The sequence below is a fragment of the Uranotaenia lowii genome, chromosome 2 (genome assembly GCF_029784155.1).
Source record: "Uranotaenia lowii strain MFRU-FL chromosome 2, ASM2978415v1, whole genome shotgun sequence".
Lineage (NCBI taxonomy): Eukaryota > Metazoa > Arthropoda > Insecta > Diptera > Culicidae > Uranotaenia > Uranotaenia lowii.
In genome coordinates this window covers 284,364,849-284,388,687 of record NC_073692.1, presented here as the reverse complement: position 1 = coordinate 284,388,687, position 23,839 = coordinate 284,364,849, and the positions used below count along the sequence as shown (strand labels likewise).

Sequence of the window (23,839 nt, the reverse complement as noted above, 5' to 3'; positions counted from 1 at the left end):
GGCTCCTATACAAAATTAACTAGAAAAGGGTCAAAACTCGTACAACTTGAAGACGATTTTCATGAAAACTGATTCACGAGCACTAAGAAGTTAAAGAACTGTAAACATTTTCCAACGATGTATTAAGTAACGGGTAAAACGAAGTTTACCGGGTCAGTTAGTTTCAACATAATTCATAATCAACCACTTTGAAATGAGTGCTTCAACAGGAGTTACGAATTGCACTACACAGATGATTTAATCTTCTATAATTTGATCTCTTAATTTGTTTTTAAAGACTTGCGATTTTTTAAAACGAACACACACATATAGGATCTCAGTGAAACTTCATGTTTCTTTGAAGAGATCTAATTTACTTAACTCTAAGGCGTACATCTTTCAAGGGTATTATGGCTAGCATCTTACAAATGCTAAAACCACCAGACCACAGAAAGTGTACTATGTGTGCCGTGATCGGGATTCGATCTCATGGACTCTGGCTTAGAAGACTGGTATGCTATCCTCTAGGCCACGGCCGGCGGGTTTATAAATTTCTCATTGATTCTTTAATTATGTATGCCAAAATGTATATTTTACTGGTATGGATTCCTCGCCCCTTCTCTTTTCCAAGGAGGGCAAGGGCTCACGAATTACTACATTTTTAGTATCTCAATTGAAATAACGTCACATTTCGTTTCATTTTTCTAATTTTTGGAGATTTAAGTGACTTTCTAAAATTATACGAATGTAAACAACCTCTCCCATATTTTATGGTTTCTATTACTTAATAAGTACTCGATTTTTGCCAAAAAATTTGTAAGGAAGCTCCCTTTCTTCTTCCGAACTGCAACTGCTGGAAAGAACACTTTTTTTTTCCTAATAATAAACCCTACGACATAGAATTTGGCTTCATTGGTTGATAAGTTCTTAAACAATACAACCCTTTCCGTCCTCCCCTTTCCACACTGCTAGGCAAAACGCTCTGTAACATTCATAGAAACATATCTAGTTTTCAAATAGAATATGTCAAATTTGATTGTATTCTCCAGTTATATAAAAAAAAGGAATTATTGCACACTCCCTATTTTTGTGTACTCCCTGGAAGAAGAGTGGTGTTTCAAATAATCAAAGAACCGAACTCGCACCTAAATGGTTTCCAATGTCATATTTGATTCCATTTGTTAGATAAATTCTTGGTTTATGCAAAACAATTGTATGGGAGCTTCACTCTTCCCTAACTTTATCCCGAATTGAAGGAGAAATGAGTCAAAAGTTTAGCGGAAAATTGTAAAGGAGCCCCCTCTCTCCTCTCTTTCACCCCACTGTTTGGCAAATTATAGTCTCCAATTAATAATAATGAGTCTATTTTGGAATTATTCATAATCTCTGACAGCTTTTTGGTGTTTAAATGTTTCTTTGATTTTCGTATTTGTCAGGAATAGATCTAGCTGACGATGTATAAATATATGGGAGTCTAACGAAAATTTTGACCGCTATCCCGGACATTCTATTTTTGATAACGTTTTCTGTTTCCCGAAGTCTTACCTTCAACATAACTCAAAAATTTTAATTTGTTCGAAGTCATAACAAATTTAGCCGATTGTCCTCTTTCTACACAAAAAATACATATTTGACTTGTTATCATCCCAGCACAGTTTTTGGGTAACGGAACGATTCCATATCCAACTTAAACACAGTTTTAACTTTGTGGAACCTTTTGAATTGATTTGCAGAGAAAACGGTCGCATTTGGAGGCAGTCTTTTCTGTATTTTAAGCCATTCATCATTATGAAACACTGAGTAATTTGTAGTTTTCACAGATCGTTAGCGCCCTCAAGTACTAGACATTAAATTTTTCAAATTTTTCTCCTTGTTTATCTTCGGGAAATACAGACTATAGGGTAACGGACCTATTATGGACCGCTTTGGGAAGTGGCTATGCTATTTTCTGAATAAAAAAAAGTACATGTTACAATTTTTGACTGCTTTATCCATTCATTACAAAAATCGAGGCTTTTCTATCGAAAAATATCATCGTTTGTTGCAATATATCAATATTCAAGCTTAGCTTAGCTTAGCTTAGTTGACTACTCATATCCACCTTAAATCATAGAACTTGAAGTGCTCAGAAATAATCATTCATTTAAAACTTAAGATAACATATTTGATTAGAATTTGTTCAACTTACGCACTTCAAATTCCATGATCGCTGGCGTGGCTAAGAAGAACAAGTTCTACCTCGCCAATGGTTGCTACTCCGTGATTGATCGAGGCCATCAGTTTTGTGCAAGGGCCAAAAGAATGGTGCTTGGGACTAGCAGTTCATTCACAATGCACAAAACTCATGCTCTCCCTTTGAAAATGATCAATAACGACGCCGGCCACGTCCTAGTAGTCAATGAGGAATGAAGGAAGGATTATTAGTAGGATACTTAAAAGGATTAATTAACAACCTTTTGTCCCTTTATGTTCCAAAGTTTTATTTTAAAATTTTAAAACAAAGGTAAAAGGTAAGTCAATATCACCAACTATAGAAACCGTCTATACGTCTGCGAATCTATATTTAAATATCCAAGGAAGGGGTTATGTCAGTGGGGGAAAGGTAATAGATCAGGATCCATTTTGGTGAATGGTGCGATCGAGTTTTCCTACACCTCCTATGCTCCTAGATATTTCATAAGGAAACTCCTATTTTTATATTTGAGGCAGTAATGAGAAGTTTAATAGTAAAGTAAAAAATGTATTAAAATTTTCCTTAAACTAACTTGTTTTCCTAAATTTTGTTCCCTGATACACTAATGTGTTTCCAAAAACGACGATTTAGTGTAAAGATACTTCTATAAATTTTCTAAGAATATTTATAAGCAGATATTAAGAATATTAAAATTTTATTGAGGGATGAAGTGAATCTCCTTTTTAATTTTTTACTTGTTTATTAAGATATGATAAGATCGTTTTTGGAAACTCATCAGTGCAATTCAACACTTTGCCTCATACTTTTTCACAATTGCACGATGAAAACAAATCAACAAAAAATGTCAGTTATTCATAGTATACAAGTGAGAAAATCGAGTTAAACAATTTGAATTACAAAAAAAAAACCAAAACTATTTTAATGTAGGTATGTATGTATTTATGTATAACCATCACCCAACTAGCAATTATTTGCTTTATAACTTGTTCAAGATTCATCAACTGTAAAAATCCAAATGTCTTTGAGTGGACTATTACAAAGAACAAGACATGTAAGCAGAGGCACTTACATTTCTTAGTACAGGTAGGATAAACGTGAAAAATGTATTCAAAAATCGATTGAATTCCTCCTGTATCACATTTTTCTTGTCTTATTAACATCACAATTTACATAATTTTATCAGTTTTCAACATTTTCTTAATTACCATTTATCTAGTTGACTTTAACTATCAAGTGTTTTTTTATTTTCAGATTATTCTTAGTTTCAAACTTTAAACTTCGGAATATCTAAATATGTTCTAAAATTTCAAAATGTTCTAGTTTCTTAAATTTCACAATTTGATGTGTTCGAAATCTACAAGTGTACAAATTTTAAAGCTTTTAAAATTAAGAATAAATTTAAAAAAACCTGGACTTCCAAATTCTCAAATTAAATTCACATTTCCAACCAGCCCTCTCTAAAGACACCTCTTACCACACGATCCACCGTGTCGATTAAAAACAAGGCGCCACGCTTTCAAACCCAATTCTAATCTATAAAATCCCAAAAATATCGAAAACAAGGATTAATACTTAGCTTGGAATCCTTGGAGCTGTAACTCTTAGGCTCTTCTTAGAATTTGACGTCAAAGGCTAGCCTGAGTCCATCATTCTGTCTATCTTATCCAAAAATCTGATTTCTCTTGCTATGAAATCATTCGAAAAAACTACATGCTCTTCAATTTATTGTTTATTTCATTTCACACACGACTTTCCGAAAAAAAATTAGACCTTTTTTCTTCAAATTTCCGTTCACATATTTTCAGTCCGTAATCTAAGGGCGCAGCCTCCGATCACGAATTATGATGCGCTTGGAATAAAAACTTGAACTTAGCCTCGGTTTTCTGGCTGTTTTTGACAATGAAGGAAATCCGGCAAGAGAATAATTGATGTTCGAAACACTTATCAGGTTATTCCGACACTATTTCACTACGGAAAACACCAAACAAAGCCGATAATTCCACTACTCTGGACTCGTTGCGAATCTCAAACATACGTACAAACAGTCTCGCACTAATTTTCGTACGAAAATTTAAGTATATTTTAATTTTCCAAAAAGAAATTTTCCAGCTCCGAAAAAAACGCGTCTGACACCTTCAACCGCCGCCTACTCTTCCGTTGCAATATATCAATATTCAAGCCTAAAAACTCGTTTTTTCGATCATTGCTCTAGACGTTAATTTGAACCACCAGGTTTCTATTTTGAACCACCTTCTGGACCTATTTTGGACCACCCTTATACTTAATCTAAATGTTGCTATATTTACGACAGCGATTGATGCGAAATTATGCGAATAATTCAGTAATGCTTTTTCTTTGTTATTCTTGTAGACAAGTTTGGTTTGTTCACGTTAATTTATTCCTGAACTAACTTTCTTCAACTTTTCTCCAGCCTCTATTTAGATACACTTGTTTGTTGAATATTTCTTACTGCAACCTTTTTTCCAAAACTTTCAATGCTTTAAAACAATAATTTTCGAAAAGATTAGAATAAAAACGAAAAAAAAACTTCTCTGTTATATTGTGTGTTTCAAATGTTTTGAAAATTCCGATAGCACACTGCAATCTCGACGAAATTTGATCTGCAGTGGTTAATACTAGCCAGTTGGCTTATCTTTAGGATCAATTTTTTAGAACGCAATCTCCTTCAGGCGAGCCAATGATAAGTTATTATTGTCTAACATCATTAACTTCGTGTCATCAATTGATGCATTTTGATTTCCAAAACCTTAGTGGATTTGATTTGGCTTCAGTTTTGTAGAATACATAGATACAAAAGATAAAATTATGCGAGAATTATTCGATCTTTTAAATCATTTGAAAGTTATAATTTTACCGCTGAAAACTTCACAAAAGTACATTTTTGCTTGTAATTATTACACATTTTATTAATATTTACCTTAGTTTGTAAACATATTAATGCTGATCTCATAGCTATAGTTGAATATATATTTTTTTGTTAAAATTATTTTACTATTAATTAAGATATTTCAACTGTTACAAACTTTAAAAAATTAAACTCGTTACATATTTGCCGATTTGTTGTTGGGCTTTCTTCGTTTTTTCACCGCCTTTAGACGGGATTTCCTACCTCTTCTAAAGGCCGGGGTTTCCTCTACCTCTTCTACCTAACCAAGTATATTTTTCATGAAGCATAAAAAATAATGACTTAATTAAAAAACCGTGCATGTTAACTTTTTTCATATTTTTAAGCTTCTTTAAGCTGTAGCTTTTGACAAATGCTTTTCAAACAGTTGCCATTAATGCGGATTGTTAGATTAACAAGGTTAAAACCTCAAAAAGTAAGTTAAAACAATCGTTGGCTTGGTTTTATGCCGATTGGAGTAAACCCCGTTTAAAGCGTGTTTGAGCTTTAGCGAGTTAATCAAATAAAATAATGCCAAAATTCCAAATTTTATTTTTAATAAGCGTTTGAAATAGTCTGCAAAATTCTTTTCATATCGTCGTATAACGTATGTACGTTCATTAACATTTAACAGCAAGTATAATACCCAGGTTATGTTGAGTGGTCCAAAATAAGTCCCTAAGGAATTTAGTAGGCCCTATTTTCGACATGGGTAAATATGATATCAAAACAAGTTTTTTCGGTTCTTCAAGCTTGCAAACTTGTTTTCAAGTGTTTTTTCATAGCTGTGAACATGTTTGTAGTTGTTTAATTCATCACAGCTATGCAGAAAACTTCTTGAAAGATGACTTTAATGATGGCACGTCCTCCTGAAATGGGCTTGATTCGGCTCAACTGTGAAAATTCAAAACTTTATTTTCAATTTTCTCTCCCTTATCATCTTATTAAAATTGAATGTACGATTAGAATCATAAGAAGTAGCTTGAACTCTGTTTGTAAAAAAATTTCATGATTAATATGTTTTATGAGGGAGATATTGGAAAAAAGCTGAAAGGTGGTCCAAAATATGTACCCGGTCGAAAATAAGTCCGTTACCCTACTTGTCAATAAAAAGTCTCTGGTTGGAAACCTGCCTGGTGACCGCTAAGACCAGGCCCAGGCTTCCGAAAAGTACTGGCGAACGACAGTATTCTTGCGAATGTCGCACATGCACCTCGATGAAAGCTTCCCGAATACCTATTTCTTCCCCGACAGTTTTAAAAGGAGCGGTCGGGCGATGTACTGCGATGGCTTGTTTTACCTCATGCGAGAGTTTGTTCGTGGGTATGAAAGTTTTTTAAACTTCGTGGCAGTTTTGGGAAAATCTTCGTGACAGTTTTCAATGCGTTGAATTTCGCATGACAGTACTACTCACTCCGTCCGACTGTAGCCGAGATTCGCTCGGGCCGAGTTAATTTCGAACGATTTTCCTTTTGCTTGAAGCTACTGCGGGTGGTGATCACCCCAATCACCCTCCCCATCCCTTTCCGCCTAACCTGCACCGGCACCACACTTCGCGTTACGCCTCGGTCGTATGCTGCTGCTCGGTGTGAATATATGGCTCGTTCGATCTATTCGATCCGAGCAGCAGCGCATACGATCGGGCATGGGTACGGTATGGGCACTACAGTCACCCGTGACAGTCCTGCAAAAACTGTCACGCCCTGCAGCCGACAGTTAGGATGAAATTATTTTCGAAACAGGAGGATGGGGAGATGAAAACCGAACTGTCGGTTGGGTTCGCTACAGCTTAAAGCACAACACTTTCGGCAACGCATGCTTTGAGCCGATTGTTCAGGTACAGCCAGGGTTCTCGCACGTGTGCGATGTAGCCAAAGCATTACGATTCGTTACCGACGGTACAGCAGCGAACCGAGTGGTAAGGAAAACCGAGACAGTTTGTTTGGCAAGAAAAAAGCTGTCATAGCAAAGCTGTACTTTTCGGAAGCCTGACCAGGCCCTCCAATGGTTACTAAACCTCGAATCGAGTTTCAGCAACATATCTGTTAACCCATCATCGCATCAACAATCGCTAACTTGATTCGAGAAATAGCATTCGAGCAGTAGGTTGTTACAGGATGCGTTTATGTAGCAACCCGGTAGCAACGCTGCCGGTCGTCGCTATCAGAAAATAAACAATCACAAATACCAACCTGGATGACAACAATGGGTGCGAAGATCAGTAAATAGATAAAAACGAAACCAATCAAAAAATCTTAAATACCGACCGAAATAGCAACGCCCGATGGGTTTGGTCTAGAGTTCATTTTGATGTCCATTACGAAATTTTACCAAAATATCCCCCCTTGGAGTCCAAATATTCAGCGCACGATTTGACCACCGTATTTTTTTTATTTCACCGATGATCAGCTTTTTACGTTGTAGAAATGAAGTTAGGCATGTTTATTAGTTAGCTAGACGAACCAGTCAGGAAAATTTATCTTTTGTATCACTTCTTTTATTGATATTTCTGGATTGAGCTTGAAGAAACCTCTCACATTCCTCAACATCATGGAATCTATCATCTTCACTTTTGTTCAAACTTTAGTTCACTATACGATCCTCTAGGGCAATATACCATATGAACTTTGGTTAAATAATTGATTTCCAGCTGCTTTTGCTCTCCCAATGGGACTTTTCTGGATTTTTTTCGAACCTGCCCAAAAATTTTGCCAATAAACTTCAGTATTGAACGTTTTCTCAAAAACCACTCGAGAGATTGTTAATAAATTTTGCACACGTACACATTGCATTACTAGGTAGCTGCACTGAAAATGTCATCAATTTACATTTATGCATTCAAAAGTAATTAACAAAACAAAGTGTTGCATTTTTTTCGAATACATTCTTTATGCGATTAAAGGTTGTCAAAATATAGGGGTTTGTTCCGGAATTAAACTCTTGGAAGCTAAAAACCTTTTTCTGGTTTGCTAAGTAGAAATCTCCATTCAAGATTCCGGCTTATTTGGTACCGTAAACTGGGGGAACTTTGATACCTTTTTTCATTCATTTTAAAATATTTTGGAAAGGGTTTCTTTCTCATAGTACCTAAAGTTTTCAAGCACATACTGTTCCCGAAATTGGTAACAAGACGGTACGATCGACTTCCGTGAATTTAAACAGATTTTATTGATCAGTTAAATTTCTCCTGTAACCGATACGGAATAAAAGAGTTGTTTTTAAAACCGCGTGAATACTCATTATCCCTGTATTTATAATTCTATTGCATGTTTATTACTAAGGACTTACGTTTAGTGTTTTTATGGTATCTCGCTTGCTATTCAGAATGCAATCCAGTACGGTTACGGTAAAACATATTAAGTAATACCTAACATAAGTATAATGCATATGTTACGTTTCATTATAATGCTAATAGTTTTTGTTCGAATGACTTACGCTTGTAGTATGTGCGAATGTTTGCATGCTGTCCCAAAATTCGATACAGTACGGTAATATGATGGCAGTGAATCCGTGCACCCATGGTAAATTGCTCTACTTATAGACAATATATGCTTCAAAACCTACAATATCAGGTATAATTTATCGGCAACGTGTTGAAAAATTTCAAAGCGATGGATGCTAGAAAATATTTACTAAAACAAAATTGAAGTGAAACCGTGCACCCATGGTCAATACTCACAGTCATCTAACATGATTCTATATCTAATAAGATTAATAATGTGTTTCAATTGTTTGATAATTATTTGAAATATTCATTTTATGACATACCCGCATTCGTCAACTATGCCAAAATGAGGTGATTCCGTGCACCCATGGTGAAAAAATATTTCCATTTTACAACAAAAATATTATCAAATAAATAACAAAATAATTTCAAATGAAAAAATTTAAAACCATTAAGATATAAAAAATTTCCTCTATACCAGTCATTTTGACTGGTCACGGTCCAAATAGGTAAGGCTAGGTGGGGTAATTATGAACAAAATTACTCAGTTTTTTATACTATCAGCTCATACAAGTAGCTCTTTAATGTTAAAATTCTGGAAAGTAACCAAAAATAAATTAGTGGTTCCCTTCTCCATTTGAGGATTTTTCTAGTTTTTAAGTTTCAGCTTGTGAGCGTAAAACGTTTGTTCATAATTACCCCGTTTGTTCATAATAACCCCCTTGTCTATGGAGTAATTATGAACACTGTTACGATTTTCGTTACGTGATGACTTTTGATATTGGCTATATTTCTAGATTGAAACCACCTCTAAACAGTGCATTGTAGCGATATTTGTTGATTTTTTTTGACGGTAAATAGTCAATTTAAATTATCAGCCAATGCTCAGAAAAATCATAATCATCCCGTATCTTGAAAAATATGGGGTAAATATGAACACTTCTTTGTGCGTGGGTGGAAATTTTTTTCCGCAGCAAATCTTACCACACCACATCAAGCATCAATAACTAAACTTAAAACTTTTAAAAACAACATTTTGTCTGCATTCACATTGACGAGGGAGTCAATTGATCAAACACGTCTCAAAATGATTTTCGTTTCTCAGAGACATGATTTTTGTTAATAACTGTAACTACAAAATTTACATAGTTAGGTTTGCAAGTTATTACTGTAACTTGTCAATAGAATGGCAGACTTTCACATTTGATCCGTTTTGAGACCCTACTATGCCCCTAATGGCGCATACGGCGTTTGTTCAAAATTTCCTCTTGTTTATAATTACCCCACTTAGCCCTATATTCAATTTGCCGGTCCTTCTAGTGTTAGGCATGTTAATGTAAACTTGCAATGATATGCGATGATTTTAACACATTAGGAACCGCAAAGAAATCTTGGCCAAAAATACAAAAACTCGGCACTATATATCTCAGAAACCCTGAACCAAATTTTACAAGTTTATTATTTATGAATTCGTGATAATGTTGTGTTCCATTTAGTTAAATATAGTTTCTTTACCAATTTATTATATTTAAGTTATGCTTCTAGGTGTAGCGAACTCCTGGCAACCGAAAAACAAGATATCTCGTTTTTGGTCCGCAATGTGATAAGATAAGTATTCTGAATGTTGTTAAATGGTCTTCGAAATAAAGTTTTAACTTCAAACATAACTTTGAAAGATCGATTTCATTATGTAAGACAACGAGTAACCCTTCATCGAACGGTTTCTCACGGTTTACTTAACCACAAGGGCATTATTATTTTAAAGTTGAATTCAATTTTGAAATGCAACTATAAAATACGGAACAACACTCCACGGTCATAGAGCACCGAAGTTGTTGTTCTCCTGAGAAAAACAATGATGATTCCGTTCTATGGTAAAATTTTTTACGACCATACAGCATCTTTACAACCGAAACGGGGAAAACGGGCGATCGGTCGAAGTAAAACGTGACGCCCGGGATCTCATCAACATCGTCACCGTGTCGGCTGTCCGAATTTGAGGGCGAATGGTGAGGTGGGACGGTTTTACATCTTACCGTATTTCCTATATATTTTTGGCTGAAGGAAAGTGGCAGATGTTTGCAAATATCTCGTCATTTCGAGAGCCAAAACACAAGTCTAGTAAGGAAGGTATGCTAGCAGAGCAGCGTTTGATATTTGAGCAGCGCCATTCCCAACAACCCAGAGCCATCATAGTGCATAACCTCACTCTCTCTGTCTCTCTAGTTCGGCATCAACTGTGACTTAACTTTGATATTTATTTATTCATTTCTTCCATCATCAAACACCACGCTGAGCGCAGATATGCAGTGATGAACGCTATGGCCGGTATCTGGTGGCCACAAAGGACATCAAGGCCGGGGAGGTCGTCCTGAAGGAATCGCCACTGGTACAAGGACCGGCTCAGATAACGGGACCCGTCTGTGTGGGCTGCCTCGAGGTGAGTATTGGTATCATGACGATGATGGTTGGTTGTTTGGTGATGCCTTTCAGCGTTTCCTGGCTCCCTGACGATAAACGAACCGAGCGATGCACTTCGGATATAGGTATGAGTAAGCACAGATATTGGAGTTATTTATGAAAGCTAAGTTGGTTTACTTTTCAACATAAGAACTTCTGGGAAATTGAACATGCTTATCTGAACCGTGAAGACTAAATCGTTTATAAATAGAAAACTTTTTATTAAAAAAACATATGAACGAAAATTTTAAGAGGTATTGTAGAAAGTTATGGAACAGTGAAAATTTTTCTCCTTGGGTGCATAAAGGGTGATACGGTCAAAATTTGGTCAATATCAACTTGACGTATTTCTTTCAATTTTGCATTTAAAAAACCTGAACACCCCTCATTTTGAAGGTGTGTGTGTGTGTAGAATGTTGCTCCTATTTTGATTTTGGAATTCACTCTTCAGTTGTCAAAATGCCGTCCAAGAAAGAAGAGCAGTGTATCAAAATTTTGCTCGCGCATCGCGAAAATCCTAGTTACTCGCACGCAAAGCTGGCAAAATCGCTAAAAGTTGCCAAATCAACCGTTACAAATGTAATTAAAGTGTTTGGGAAACGTTTGTCGACAGCCAGGAAGTCTGGATCGGGGGGAAATCGAAAACCGGGAGCCACTGAGACGACAAAGATAGTTGCCGGTAGTTTCAAGCGAAACCCTATCCTCTCTCTCCGAGATGCCGCAAATAAGCTGGGTGTATCGTCTACAACCGTGCATCGAGCCAAAAAACGAGCCGGATTATCGACTTACAAGAAGACAGTGACTCTGAATCGCGATGATAAACAAAATACGACGGCCAAAGCGCGATCCCGGAGGCTGTACACGACGATGCTGACGAAGTTTGACTGTGTGGTAATGGAAGACGAAACCTACGTCAAAGCCGACTACAAGCAGCTTCCGGGACAGGAGTTTTATACGGCAAAAGGAAGGGGTAAGGTAGCAGATATTTTCAAGCACATGAAACTGTCAAAATTCGCGAAGAAATATCTGGTTTGGCAAGTCATCTGTACCTGTGCACAATGGGGAAAAAAGTGTACAAACCGCGAAGAAATTCAATATATTTCGTGTTACATGACCAAAATCTATGAAAATATACTTTCCTTTTGTGAAAATTTCCGGAGAATCGATTGGGCATAGTTTTAAACTCCGTACAAGCTTACGAACGGAGATATAGTGCCTTTTTAACCCCTAACTTCCCTACATTTTGTAAACATTCCAGAAAAACACTGATTCGAACCAGAGAAATTTGAACAAAAACAGACCTATCGTGTGTAATTTTTTCTGAGGAATCGAATGAAGGCTGTTCTGGCCTCCGCACGCTTCAGAAAAGGGAGTTATGGCTGTTTTTACCCTCAATTCCCCTATATTTTTCGATTTTTTCAGAAAAAAGCAAATTCGAACTTGAAAATTTTGAACCAAATGGGTTGTATCTTGTGTGATTTTTTGCGAGAAATCGAATGAATGATGTTTGAGCCTTCGCACGCTTTGGAAAATGGAGTTATGGCTGTTTTACCCTAAATTCCCCTCAATTTTTCAAATTGTTAAGAAAATGCCTGTTCGGACTTGAAAATTTGTAATCTTTTGGGACGTATCTTGTGTAATTTTTTCCGAGGAATCCAATAAAGGCTGTTTGAGCCACCGCACGCTTCGGAAAATGAAGTTATGGCTGTTTTTACCCTCAATTCCCCTACATTTTTCAATAATTTAAGAAAAAAACATGTTCGGACTTGAAAAATTTGAACCAAATGGAATGAATCCTATGTGAATTTTTCCGAGAAATCCAACGAAGTCTATTTGAGCCACCGCACGGATAAGGAACAGGAGTTATGGCTGTTTTACCCTCAATTGCCCAACATTTTTGAAATAGCTCAAAAAAAGCATGTTGAGACCAGATAATTATGAACCAAAAGTAAAGTATTTTGTGGAGTTTTTTCCAAGGAATCGATTGAAGGCTGTTTGAACCGCCGCACGCTTCGGAAAATGAAGTTATGGCTGTTTTACCTTCAATTCCCCTACATTTTTCAAATTGTTAAGAAAATGCATGTTTGGACTTGAAAATTTTGAATCTTTTGGGACGTATCTTGTGTGATTTTTTTCCGAGGAGTCCAATGGAGCCTGTTTGAGCCACCGCACGCTTTGGAAAATGGAGTTATGGCTGTTTTTACCCTCAATTCCCCTACATTTTTCTAAAATCATTGAAAAATGTAGGGGAGTCGAGAGTAAAAACAGCCATAACTCACTATTTCAAAGCGTGCGTCTCAACATGCTTTTTTCGAGCTATTTCAAAAATGTTGGGCAATTGAGGGTAAAACAGCCATAACTTCTGTTCCTTATCCGTGCGGTGGCTCAAATAGACTTCGTTGGATTCCTCGGAAAAAATCACATAGGATTCATTCCATTTGGTTCAAATTTTTCAAGTCCGAACATGCTTTTTTCTTAAATTATTGAAAAATGTAGGGGAATTGAGGGTAAAAACAGCCATAACTTCATTTTCCGAAGCGTGCGGTGGCTCAAACAGCCTTTATTGGATTCCTCGGAAAAAATTACACAAGATACGTCCCAAAAAATTACAAATTTTCAAGTCCGAACATGTTTTTTCTTAACAATTTGAAAAATTGAGGGGAATTGAGGGTAAAACAGCCATAACTTAATTTTCCAAAGCGTGCGGAGGCTCAAACAGCATTCATTCGATTTCTCGCAAAAAATCACACAAGATACAACCCAATTGGTTCAAAATTTTCAAGTTCGAATTTGCTTTTTTCTGAAATAATCGAAAAATATAGGGGAATTGAGGGTAAAAACAGCCATAACTCCATTTTCTGGAGCGTACGGAGGCCAGAACAGCCTTCATTCAATTCCTCAGAAAAAATTACACACGATAGGTCTGTTTTCGTTCAAAATTCTCTGGTTCGAATCAGTGTTTTTCTGGAATGTTTACAAAATATAGGGGAATCAGGGGTTAAAAAGGCACTTGGCAAAGGCACTGCGGCGTTTGAAACTATGTCCAATCGATTCTCCGGAAATTTTCACAGAAGGAAAGTATATTTCCATAGATTTGGGTCATGTAGCACGAAAGATATTGAATTTCTTCGCGGTTTGTACACTTTTTTCCCCATAGTGCTGTGGCTTGAAAAGTAGCATTTTCATAGCGTTCGGGACTGTCAACCAAGAAATTTACGTGAAAGAGTGTTTGAATAAACGTCTGCTGCCTTTCCTGAAGAAACACGGTTGTTCCGTACTGTTTTGTCCGGATTTGGCATGGAGTGGTACGCCGCCAACAACGTGCAGGTGGTTCCCAAGGACAAGAACCCTGCCAACACGCCAGAGCTCCGCCCAATTGAGAAATACTGGGCTATTGTCAAGCGGAACCTAAAGAAGACCAAAAAAACCGCTAAGGACGAGCAGCAGTTCAAGGCAAACTGGCTTTCTGCGGCGAAGAAGGTGGACAAGGTGACTGTACAAAATCTGATGGCAGGGGTTAAGCGTAAGGCCCGGCAATTCGGATTTGGAAAAGCGGAAGCCTAACTGAACATTTTTCCTGAATTTTATACTAATTAAACTTGAAGAAGAAATTTAATTTGATTTTTGAAATATACGATTTCACCGATTTACATGCGTTTTCCTTTGACCAAATTTTGACCGTATCACCCTTTAAACTTGAAAAAGAAATTTAATTTGTTTTTTAAATAAACGATTTCACCGATTTTCACGCATTTTCCCTTGACCAAATTTTGACCGTATCGCCCTTTTGGATTTGAAGACAAGTCGATTGTTTATAATTTTTATATGGTTTGGCAATGTATTGTAATAAAATCCGGGCAACCGGGCCGTTCCGGACTTTTCTCAAATTTTGTATTAAATTTCCGGTAAAACCCGGATAAAACCGTGCAATCCGGCAAGCTTAGCATAGACCCACTTAAATTCCACAATGTTAACGACTACTTGCATACTGAATCGGCCTGTTACAGGTAACAATCTTACTTGACTTAGAGATAATCCTAAGACCTCGAAAACTAATTCCCGGTTCAGATTTCTGCATCAGTTTTTCAAATGTTTTTTGCTTGTTGAAACAAGATCGTTTCTGAAAATTAAATGAGATTACACTCATTCCAGAGGATCTGGTTTCATATTATTAAAATCTTTTTTTGCATTTCGGTTTCCATACTTTGGATTCCAGTTGAGTTCAGTCGAGGATAAACTACAAAAACCCCAACATATGTAATTGAATTTTGAAATAAAATAGCTTGCGAATAACCCTCAAGTCCAGTTTACCCAAAAACTTTATCGAATTAGTTTATCGAATTAGTTTATCGAATTCGATTTGTAATTGTTTTGTTTGAGTTATCATACATATAAGGATGAGGCGAGTGAAGCTTATTTATGATGAAGTTGATAATCTATTCGGATGTAATGAATAACATGCAATAATGTAGGATGGATATTCAAAAAGTTTAATATTTTTCTAACATAATACCTTGTTAAACATTTGCGTAGCAATACACGATTGTAAATTGAATGACATTCAGCGAGTTTCCGTTGTTTGTATCCAAATCTTGTTATGTAGCGCTTCCGCGAGCGTTTCGAGTTGCTATTTCAATGCATATTCTCCTGGACATGACATATGGGACAAATAATTTTATAGCATTATTCTGCAACCGATAAGCTACCTGATTGGGTTCGCAAAGCCATGGAGTCTTATCCTCGAAATGTGCATCACCAAACAAGCATCGGCTGCAATCATGACGGCGCTCAGTGACGACGCCAAGCACTGGCACAGGGCGGCCACGCGTCCGTAATCAAAATCCATTTCCGGTAAAACTAATCCCTTCTGTGTTCTGAAACTTGCGCTACTTCCAGGGCCTGAAGGAAAACCAATTTCTGGAGTGCGAAAGGTGCGGTTGGCCTGTTTGCAAACGGGAATGCCAGAACAATCCGAGTCATCTGCCGGAGTGCAAATTCACCATCGCTCGCGGTAGCAAGGTAAGTAAGCAAGGTGTAGCGGCCGTCAAGCAGTTGAAATTTGTTGATTCCTTCACTCTAGGATTCTTTTTATTCTTGTGCTAAACTAACTGTTTTTGAAGTGCCCTGCGTTAAACCTCAAGTGACGAATTCCAGTTTTAGTAAAGTTTAATTGGTTTGAAAAATATATAATTTGCACTCTACTGTTGCATCCACGGTATGGATTACTGTGTTATGGTGAAGATGATTTCAAAAGGAGCTAAGGAAAGGCGGGCGCGCGGGTGGTCTCAGAAAATAGCTTGGCACGTGGAATTGTATCGATTGTTGTTTCAAACCGGAAACTAGCTCATTCTGGAACCGGAGATTCCGGCGCCTCGGCCACTATTATGCCTTCCCAAGTTCCGTGGTAATCCCCGTTAGAATGCAAATTTGCGGCGAAGCTTGAAGCTTCAATTGATTGGATGCTGGGTATTCGCGACAGGGTTTCGGAACGAAAAGTTGGCACTCTCCGGACAGCTTCTGAGAATTTGATTCTTGATATTTTTCTCTGATGTAATAGAAAGATGTTAAAAAAGTATTTGGCTGTCCATTTTTTATCTCTGAGCTCACTACTTAGCTTTAAAGGGATCTTGAAAAAAAAAATCCAATTATTTCTTCAAATTCATCCTTACAACATCCTGTTTATTTCAAATGTTGTTACAAGAATATTGCATTCCCCAAATTTGGAAGTCGACAATCAAACTCATTTTTGGACCATTCCTGGTAAACCACTTGATTTTTCCACACAGTAAAGATTAACTGGTTCTATTAGGCAACGAATTCATTACATAATTTTCGGTTTTAAAATGACTAATAATTTCTTTAAAAAATCCGGTTGCTGTTATTGGCCAATATTCTTCCAGATTGGAGCAATGTTTTGATTCCGAATAACACTGGTGTCTTCAACAACAGTGACAGTATTTAGGGCGTGACCAGACAATGTTTAAAAGAGTGATAGCACAAAAGATAAAAAAAGCTATTGAATTGAATTTGCGTATGTAAACAAAATGCAAAATTTGCTTTTCTGGACTTTTTTGAACTGTTGTCATTCTAGAGTTTTACCAATTTACTGTTGAATGAAAAAAATCGAGAACGGTGAATTCAGTATAATTGAAACTCAATTTCCTGTTCTTTCTGAGGAAATAGAATATTGATGTCTTAGAACAAGTTGTGATCGAATTAAATACCTACAATTTGATATATGTTGCGTTCTGATTGAACAACAACAGACAAAGTTATGCCTTTTTAAAGTTGTGACGTGAATTCACTCTGTTTGAAAAAAAGGGTTGTGAACTAAATTCACATAATGAAATTTCTACACCCAGGCAAATTCCAATTATTATTTTCGTAAGATATGATAAGATCATTCTTATAAACCGCTATTTAGAGTGTAAAATTAGATTTCATAAGAGTCTAATGAAGTTCATTCAATATTTTTTGGGATATCTTATGAAAAATAGAAGAAGCGGCATTGTGAAAAAATGAACACATTCATTCCATCAGTAGTTTTTAAATGGTCATAGGAAGTTGTGGAGCTATTAACACATTAAGGACCGCGAAGAAATTTAAGCCGTTAAACACCAAAATTCGGTATTCTTCAGCTTAGAAACCACTGATAAAAATTCTACAATTTTAATATATTTTAGATTTGTTGGGTTTAATTCTGTAGAACAAGGTTTCATTATAAAATTCATAACATTTGAGTTATGCTTCTTAATTTCTTAATGTATCATACTAGCGGCAAGCGAAAAAATGAGATATCTCCCAAGCAACCAAAAGTCACATATTTACTTGAATGAAGCTTTGAAAGTTACATATTGACGGACAAAGAGAATCAACTGCCTATTTCCCTTGAGTGAATTCATGTAGGTACTCATTAATAAACTTGAAAGTTGCAAAAGTGATTAATACCCAGCAAACACTTGAGAGGGTATATCGCAGGAACAACAGAATTATTTTTAATCTGACTAAACTGAAAAATGTTATTGACATACAAATTCGGAACTGAAATAATTTTTGGAAACATTTTGCAGATCGCTGCCTTTTGCATTTTATGTTATTTTTAGTTTACATACCGCAAACGTTAGATAAGCGTTAACGATAAGCGTTTTCGTGAAACTAAATAAAAAGTGATATTTTAAAAGATAAACGAGACTTGATTCTTTATTGAAAGAGGCTTGATCCTTTATTAAAGGAGAATTGATCTTTTAATAAGGGTTCCCTGCTTAGCTTTGGCAAAAAATCATGCAAAATCTACTGATAACAATTTCATCAACTTTTATTGCCCATATTAGTTTTTATTTCACAGTTTAGAACTGTCAGACAAGAAAAATTCGAAAAGTGTGTCTACTATCCTATTTGCATTGCATACTTAAGGGCACATTTTGCTTTTTTTCAGATAAAAGATACTTTTTTGAGTACTTTTTATTAGGAAATTATTGGATAAATATTAACATGCTTAGCAATGAACAACATCCATTCAGAAGAAAAATATATCTTTTTGGACTCGAGGGATCAAGTGAACCCATAACATACATTTAGGAAAACTGGAAAAAAGTGGAAGGTTTACTGTTACTTTGAAAATATGGCATTAAGAAGTTCACAGTATACTCTTACGATTGACATATTGCCATAAATATTTTAATAATAATTTTTCATGTGGGAAACATTTTAAAGTGATAAAAAAAGATCTCCAAGTCACATTTTGTTAGACTCTTCATACAAAGTGCAACAACTCAAAAAATAAAATTTTTATATAACCGGTATAACCGGATTGATATTTTGTTCTATTTGGAAAATTCAAAGACTGAATGAACGATGATTTATTTCTTATCGAGATTACTCAGCGGAATTCAGCGACATAAGCAACATCTGTAATTCTGTTATTAAACCCAAAAAGTGTGTAATCGTTACACAGCAACAGGGGGGAACAGCAATTATGGTGCCTATGTTTCAATAACTGATTTTATAAGATTTTAGCGTCCTGAATTCAAAACATTACACAGATTTCGTCTATCACTTCTAATTTCGGTAATATGGCGGGTGGAAATTATTAAATTGATCTGTTTTGGGAACAATCGATCTTTCATAACTGATAAACCAACCAACCAACATAAAATTCGAAAGTTTCAATCAATAAACTACTTTCTATTCAATCAAGGACTCAGATATTGCCAAGATATTCTTGTATTAGAAATATAACGCTTTCAAAAAATTGAATTCTACAATTTATTGAAACTTTCAAAAAATAAGATTACAACTTTTTCTGACATCATTAAAGAAAGTTTTTGAATATTGAATATTAAAGATTTTAACTCATGAAACATCTTTGTTGAAGCCTGCGAAATGAATTGACTTTAGGGTTCAAAAATATAATAACTCAATTTAGTTTAATTTTCCTTTTAAATTTCGTCGAAATTGTTGTTTTTTGCAGGTTTGAAAAAAAAAATAACAAAAAGATTACTTCCATAACTTTTTCTCAGAATTCAAAATAACTTGCAGTCTTTGGGAAAGTTGATCATTGAGTCAATAAGTATTTGTATTTTACATTTTTGTCAAACAAGTTCACAAATTGAATAACTAATAGTTTACCTATTTTTAAAAGTTATCTCGAAAACTTGAGCTAACAAAAAAAATCTAATTGAACATTAAGATTCATCGGTTCTGAATAGGTAAAAATCCGTTCTGAGAGTCCTTACACCTTGGAAAAAAGTGAATTGTGTTGTCTTGTGTTATGTATGATGCTATTTTCAAAAATGTTATAGGTAAATCATGCCAAACATAGATTAAATTGAGTAATTTTACTTCAAAATTAGCAATCCACAATACCAAAGTCGCAATATTTTCATGATTCAACCATAGAAAGCTTATTAAAGAGGAATCTTCATTGAATTGATAAAATTTATGAAATCAGTACGTATTTTCCAGAATCAAAAATGTTAACTGTAACTTTGACAAATCTGGTTGGAAATCTGTGACATTAATAATTTTTCATGATTTTGAAACCTTGGTCAACATTTCAATGCAATGATTTCATACGGAACTTCAAATAAAAAATATCACCGTTCATAGAAAAAAAATTTAGGCTTCATGACAAAATTTAAATAAATTGTTGCCGCAGCCCGTGGCGTAGAGGATAGCCTTCAAGTCTTCTAAGCCAGTGGGTATGAGATCGAATCCCGGTCACGGCATACATAGTACACTTTCTTTAGGTTGTTGGTTTTAGCATTTGTAAGATGCTAGCCATCATATCCTCGAAAGATGTACGCTTAGAGTTAAGAAAAAGGAATCTCTTCGAGGAAACATCAAGTTTCATTGAGATCCTGTATGTGTTTGTGAAGTTTTAATAAAAAAAACTTTTCGAAAGTAGGCACAGAAAAAAAGCCATGGTTAAGCCACTGACCATTCTAACTGGACACTCGATTTCGCTTTTTGGATAATTTTTCCAACAGTACGCAATATCGATTCCAGAGTGCACATCGATCGATTTGAAGAAATGCTATCCCAGTTAGAAAGTTTCACCCAACTTTCGAAAAAAATAGGCAATTCAGACGATAAAATAGTGCTACACAGGTACATTTTTCCTACAGGGCATTTGTATCGGAAAAATGGTAAAAAATATTAGCCAGAAAATGATCGAATTTTTGTTCTAAGTGTCCAGTCAGTATGATCAGTGGTTAAGTTCCAAGGAACTTGCGAATGGATGTGATGACAAAAATACCATTGCATCGGTTCGAACAAAAAAGGGATTTTCTTAGAAAACAGTTCAAATCTTTTTCGAACCATAGAAAGACATTCAAAATATTTCGTTATTAATGAATAAAAGGGAAGCGAATGATTTTTTTTTCTTGTAAATGATAATATTCTCTTAACATTTCAAATCAATTAAAACAATTAAATTATTGACAAATGATCAAGATTGAGTGATGAACATATTCAATTCCGGCTGGTTTATTCACCCCAAATTTGATAAAATTTTTATGCAAGTACATGAATTTGTTTTGATTATCCTTTTCCAGTTTTGTTTTTGTCAAAAAAAATGTTGCTATAAAAAATACGTAAAGTTCTGCAAACTATTATTATCTAAATTTTATTTTAATCCGGCCTGCCGAAAGAATTTCAAAATAAAAGTGTCCCGTTGATTCAAAAGGTTGCTCTCCCCTGATGACATTCGAGTTTCAAGTTATAGTTGAGGAATCAAGTATCCGCAGGAATCAAGAGTCCTCATTTTTCCCTATCTGTATTTTGAAGTTTACCCTACTAAAAGAATCGTCTTAAGTTCATAAGACTCGTCTCCATAGCAATCTTACGATTTCTCCTAAACGCCAAAGCATATAAAATATCAATTGAATAGTATTAAACTCATTAAAGTGTTTAATTGTATAAGTTTAATGATTTTGTTATTATGATTTAAAGTGGTTCTATGTTATACCAACTTCTCTTAATCTAAATGAAAATTTTACCTTTTTTTCAAATATGTGTAAATATGTACAACTCAGAATTTCGTAGTCGTGTTTTCTCGACAGAAGTTTTTGCCTTCAAAAGCCTTACATAATCTTTAATCGACCATCCCTCATTTCAAGGCTGTGCGAACGGGGGGGGAGCGGGGTTTAGGGGTTTAACCCCCCCCCCCCCATGGAGGTTTTTTCCAAGTAAAATTTTCAGTTCAAGAAAGGAATTTACCGTTCATGTTAGAAAATTTGCTCGCCTCCGGCGGAATTTAATCCTATATCACTCAAGGCCTGAGACATTTCGTTTTAAGACGTTTCCAAATTAATATTAATTATTAACTGTAAATTTCAGATTTTGTTTGAATTGACCATCTGTATTGAAACTCAAATCTTGACACAAAATATGGGTTGTTTTTAGAAGGGGTTTTCATTAAGAAGTGTAACCAACAAAATTCAGAATTTGAAGCTAACAAAATTTATTCATCGAAAACACATTTTACATGTCAACAAATAGGTAGAAATGTGACAGGCATTTAATACTTACGATAGTCATCAGAATTAATTTTACTATTTATCACTTTGATTATAAAAAAATGTCATTATATTTTCTGTGCTAATTAAAAATTTTCTTCAAGAAACAAATATCAACTTCAATTTTGTTTTGTGTTTCTTGTTCTTCTAATGCTCAACTCCACAGTCAAAAGGTTTTTTTTTATGAATTACACAAGGCCACAAAATTCACATATTTCCGAAGTGAAAAGAAATTTATAGCTAATTTTTCATTAAATTTAATAAATCTAAATATACAGTTATTGTTTTTTTTTTCTATCAGCTTTTTTTTAATATAACTTTTAAATGCGTGAAATCATATAAGAAAAACCAGAATTTTTAAGACAATTTAAACTTTACAAAAAATAAAAGGTTTAAATTACATTATCAAGCTTTCTAAGACGGCAAGTTATTTTGACTTCTGCGGAAAAAGTAAGACAAGTTTTCTGTTCAATAAGGGAGTTAAAAAATTTTTTTAAAAAAGTACCTGCAAAATTTAAATTTTTGATATTTTTAAAGCAAAAATGAAATAACTTAGCAGGCTTCAACAAATAAGTTTAATTTAATGAAACCTTGGTATTGTTATGGTATTTGTCGAATTTTTAAAACTGTTTAATTTATTATTTTTAGATTATTCATCATCATCATAATCAAAATATTTTTCCTTCTTAGTCAAATGAAGTAATCGAATTCAAAGCCAGTTTTCGTTCTTTCTTTAGTTATCAATTATTGGTTTCACTCAACACTAGAGTGCCCCAAATGACCCGACTTTTGAAAAAGTTATACGTTGCAGGCTAAAATTGATCCTTGGCCTAGTACAAGATCTCATGCCAAATTTGGGCCAGATCGGATCACGTTTAGGGGTCGCTCAACGAGCCTGAAGTTTGTATGGGATTTTGAGACATTTTGTTCGGGAGAAACATGAAAAACCAGTTTTTCATCAATAACTTTGGTTCCCGTCGGCCGATTTCTTTCAAAAACGGGTTTTCTTAAAGCCTAAACTATGAAAAATATTTCATGCGAAGACTGCATTTCGATAAAAGTTAAGATAAAACAGTTATAAGGCTTCAAAAATGGGCTAACTTTTTTAACGGTGGTATTCAGCACTGTTAATGAGGCTTCAATATGTTCGACCGCCTCGACTCATTAACAGTGATGAATACCATCCTTAAAAATGTTAACCCATTTTTGAAGCCTTATAACTTTCTTATCTTAACTCTAATTGAAATGCAGTCTTCGGATGAAATATTTTTCATAATTTAGGCTTTAAGAAAACCCGTTTTTGAAAGAAATCGGCCGACGGGAACCAAAGTTATTGATGAATAACTGGTTGTTCATGTTTCTCCCGAACAAAATGTCTCAAAATCCCATACAAACTTCAGGCTCGTTGAGCGACCCCTAAACGTGATCCGATCTGGCCCAAATTTGGCATGAGATCTTGTACTAGGCCAAGGATCAATTTTAACCTGCAGCGCATAACATTTCACAGGTTTTGAATTTCCCATACAAATTTGGGGCAGTCTACTCAACACTTATAAACTTTAAACTTATAAATTATTTATCACCAAAACGAGAGGCGATTGACAAACTCTGTGTAAAAATATAGAAAATTCAGGAAATTCGAAATTAATAAAAGGCATCATTTTTAAATAACTTCATCGAATTTTATTGTATAGTTTTAAGAAATTTTCGAATAAATGGTGAGAGAACGATTTTAATTTTTTGAAATATTTATTAATAAGTTTGTCTTTGTTTCAATTCTGAATTTTTGTTTTCTAAAAACAAAATATTCATCAATTTTCATTAAGAAAAACTGATTT

At 35.0% G+C, this 23,839-nt stretch overlaps 1 protein-coding gene across 1 annotated transcript in view; it reads left to right on the top strand.

Moving 5' to 3' along the window:
- Positions 1 to 23,839, top strand: part of LOC129748034 (SET domain-containing protein SmydA-8-like) — a 45,574-nt gene that overhangs the window by 2,378 nt on the left and 19,357 nt on the right. Inside the window, exons 2-3 of the mRNA XM_055742497.1 lie at positions 10,826 to 10,963; positions 15,880 to 16,002. Coding sequence (XP_055598472.1) covers positions 10,826 to 10,963; positions 15,880 to 16,002 — 261 coding nt within the window. The remainder of the gene's footprint in view (positions 1 to 10,825; positions 10,964 to 15,879; positions 16,003 to 23,839) is intronic.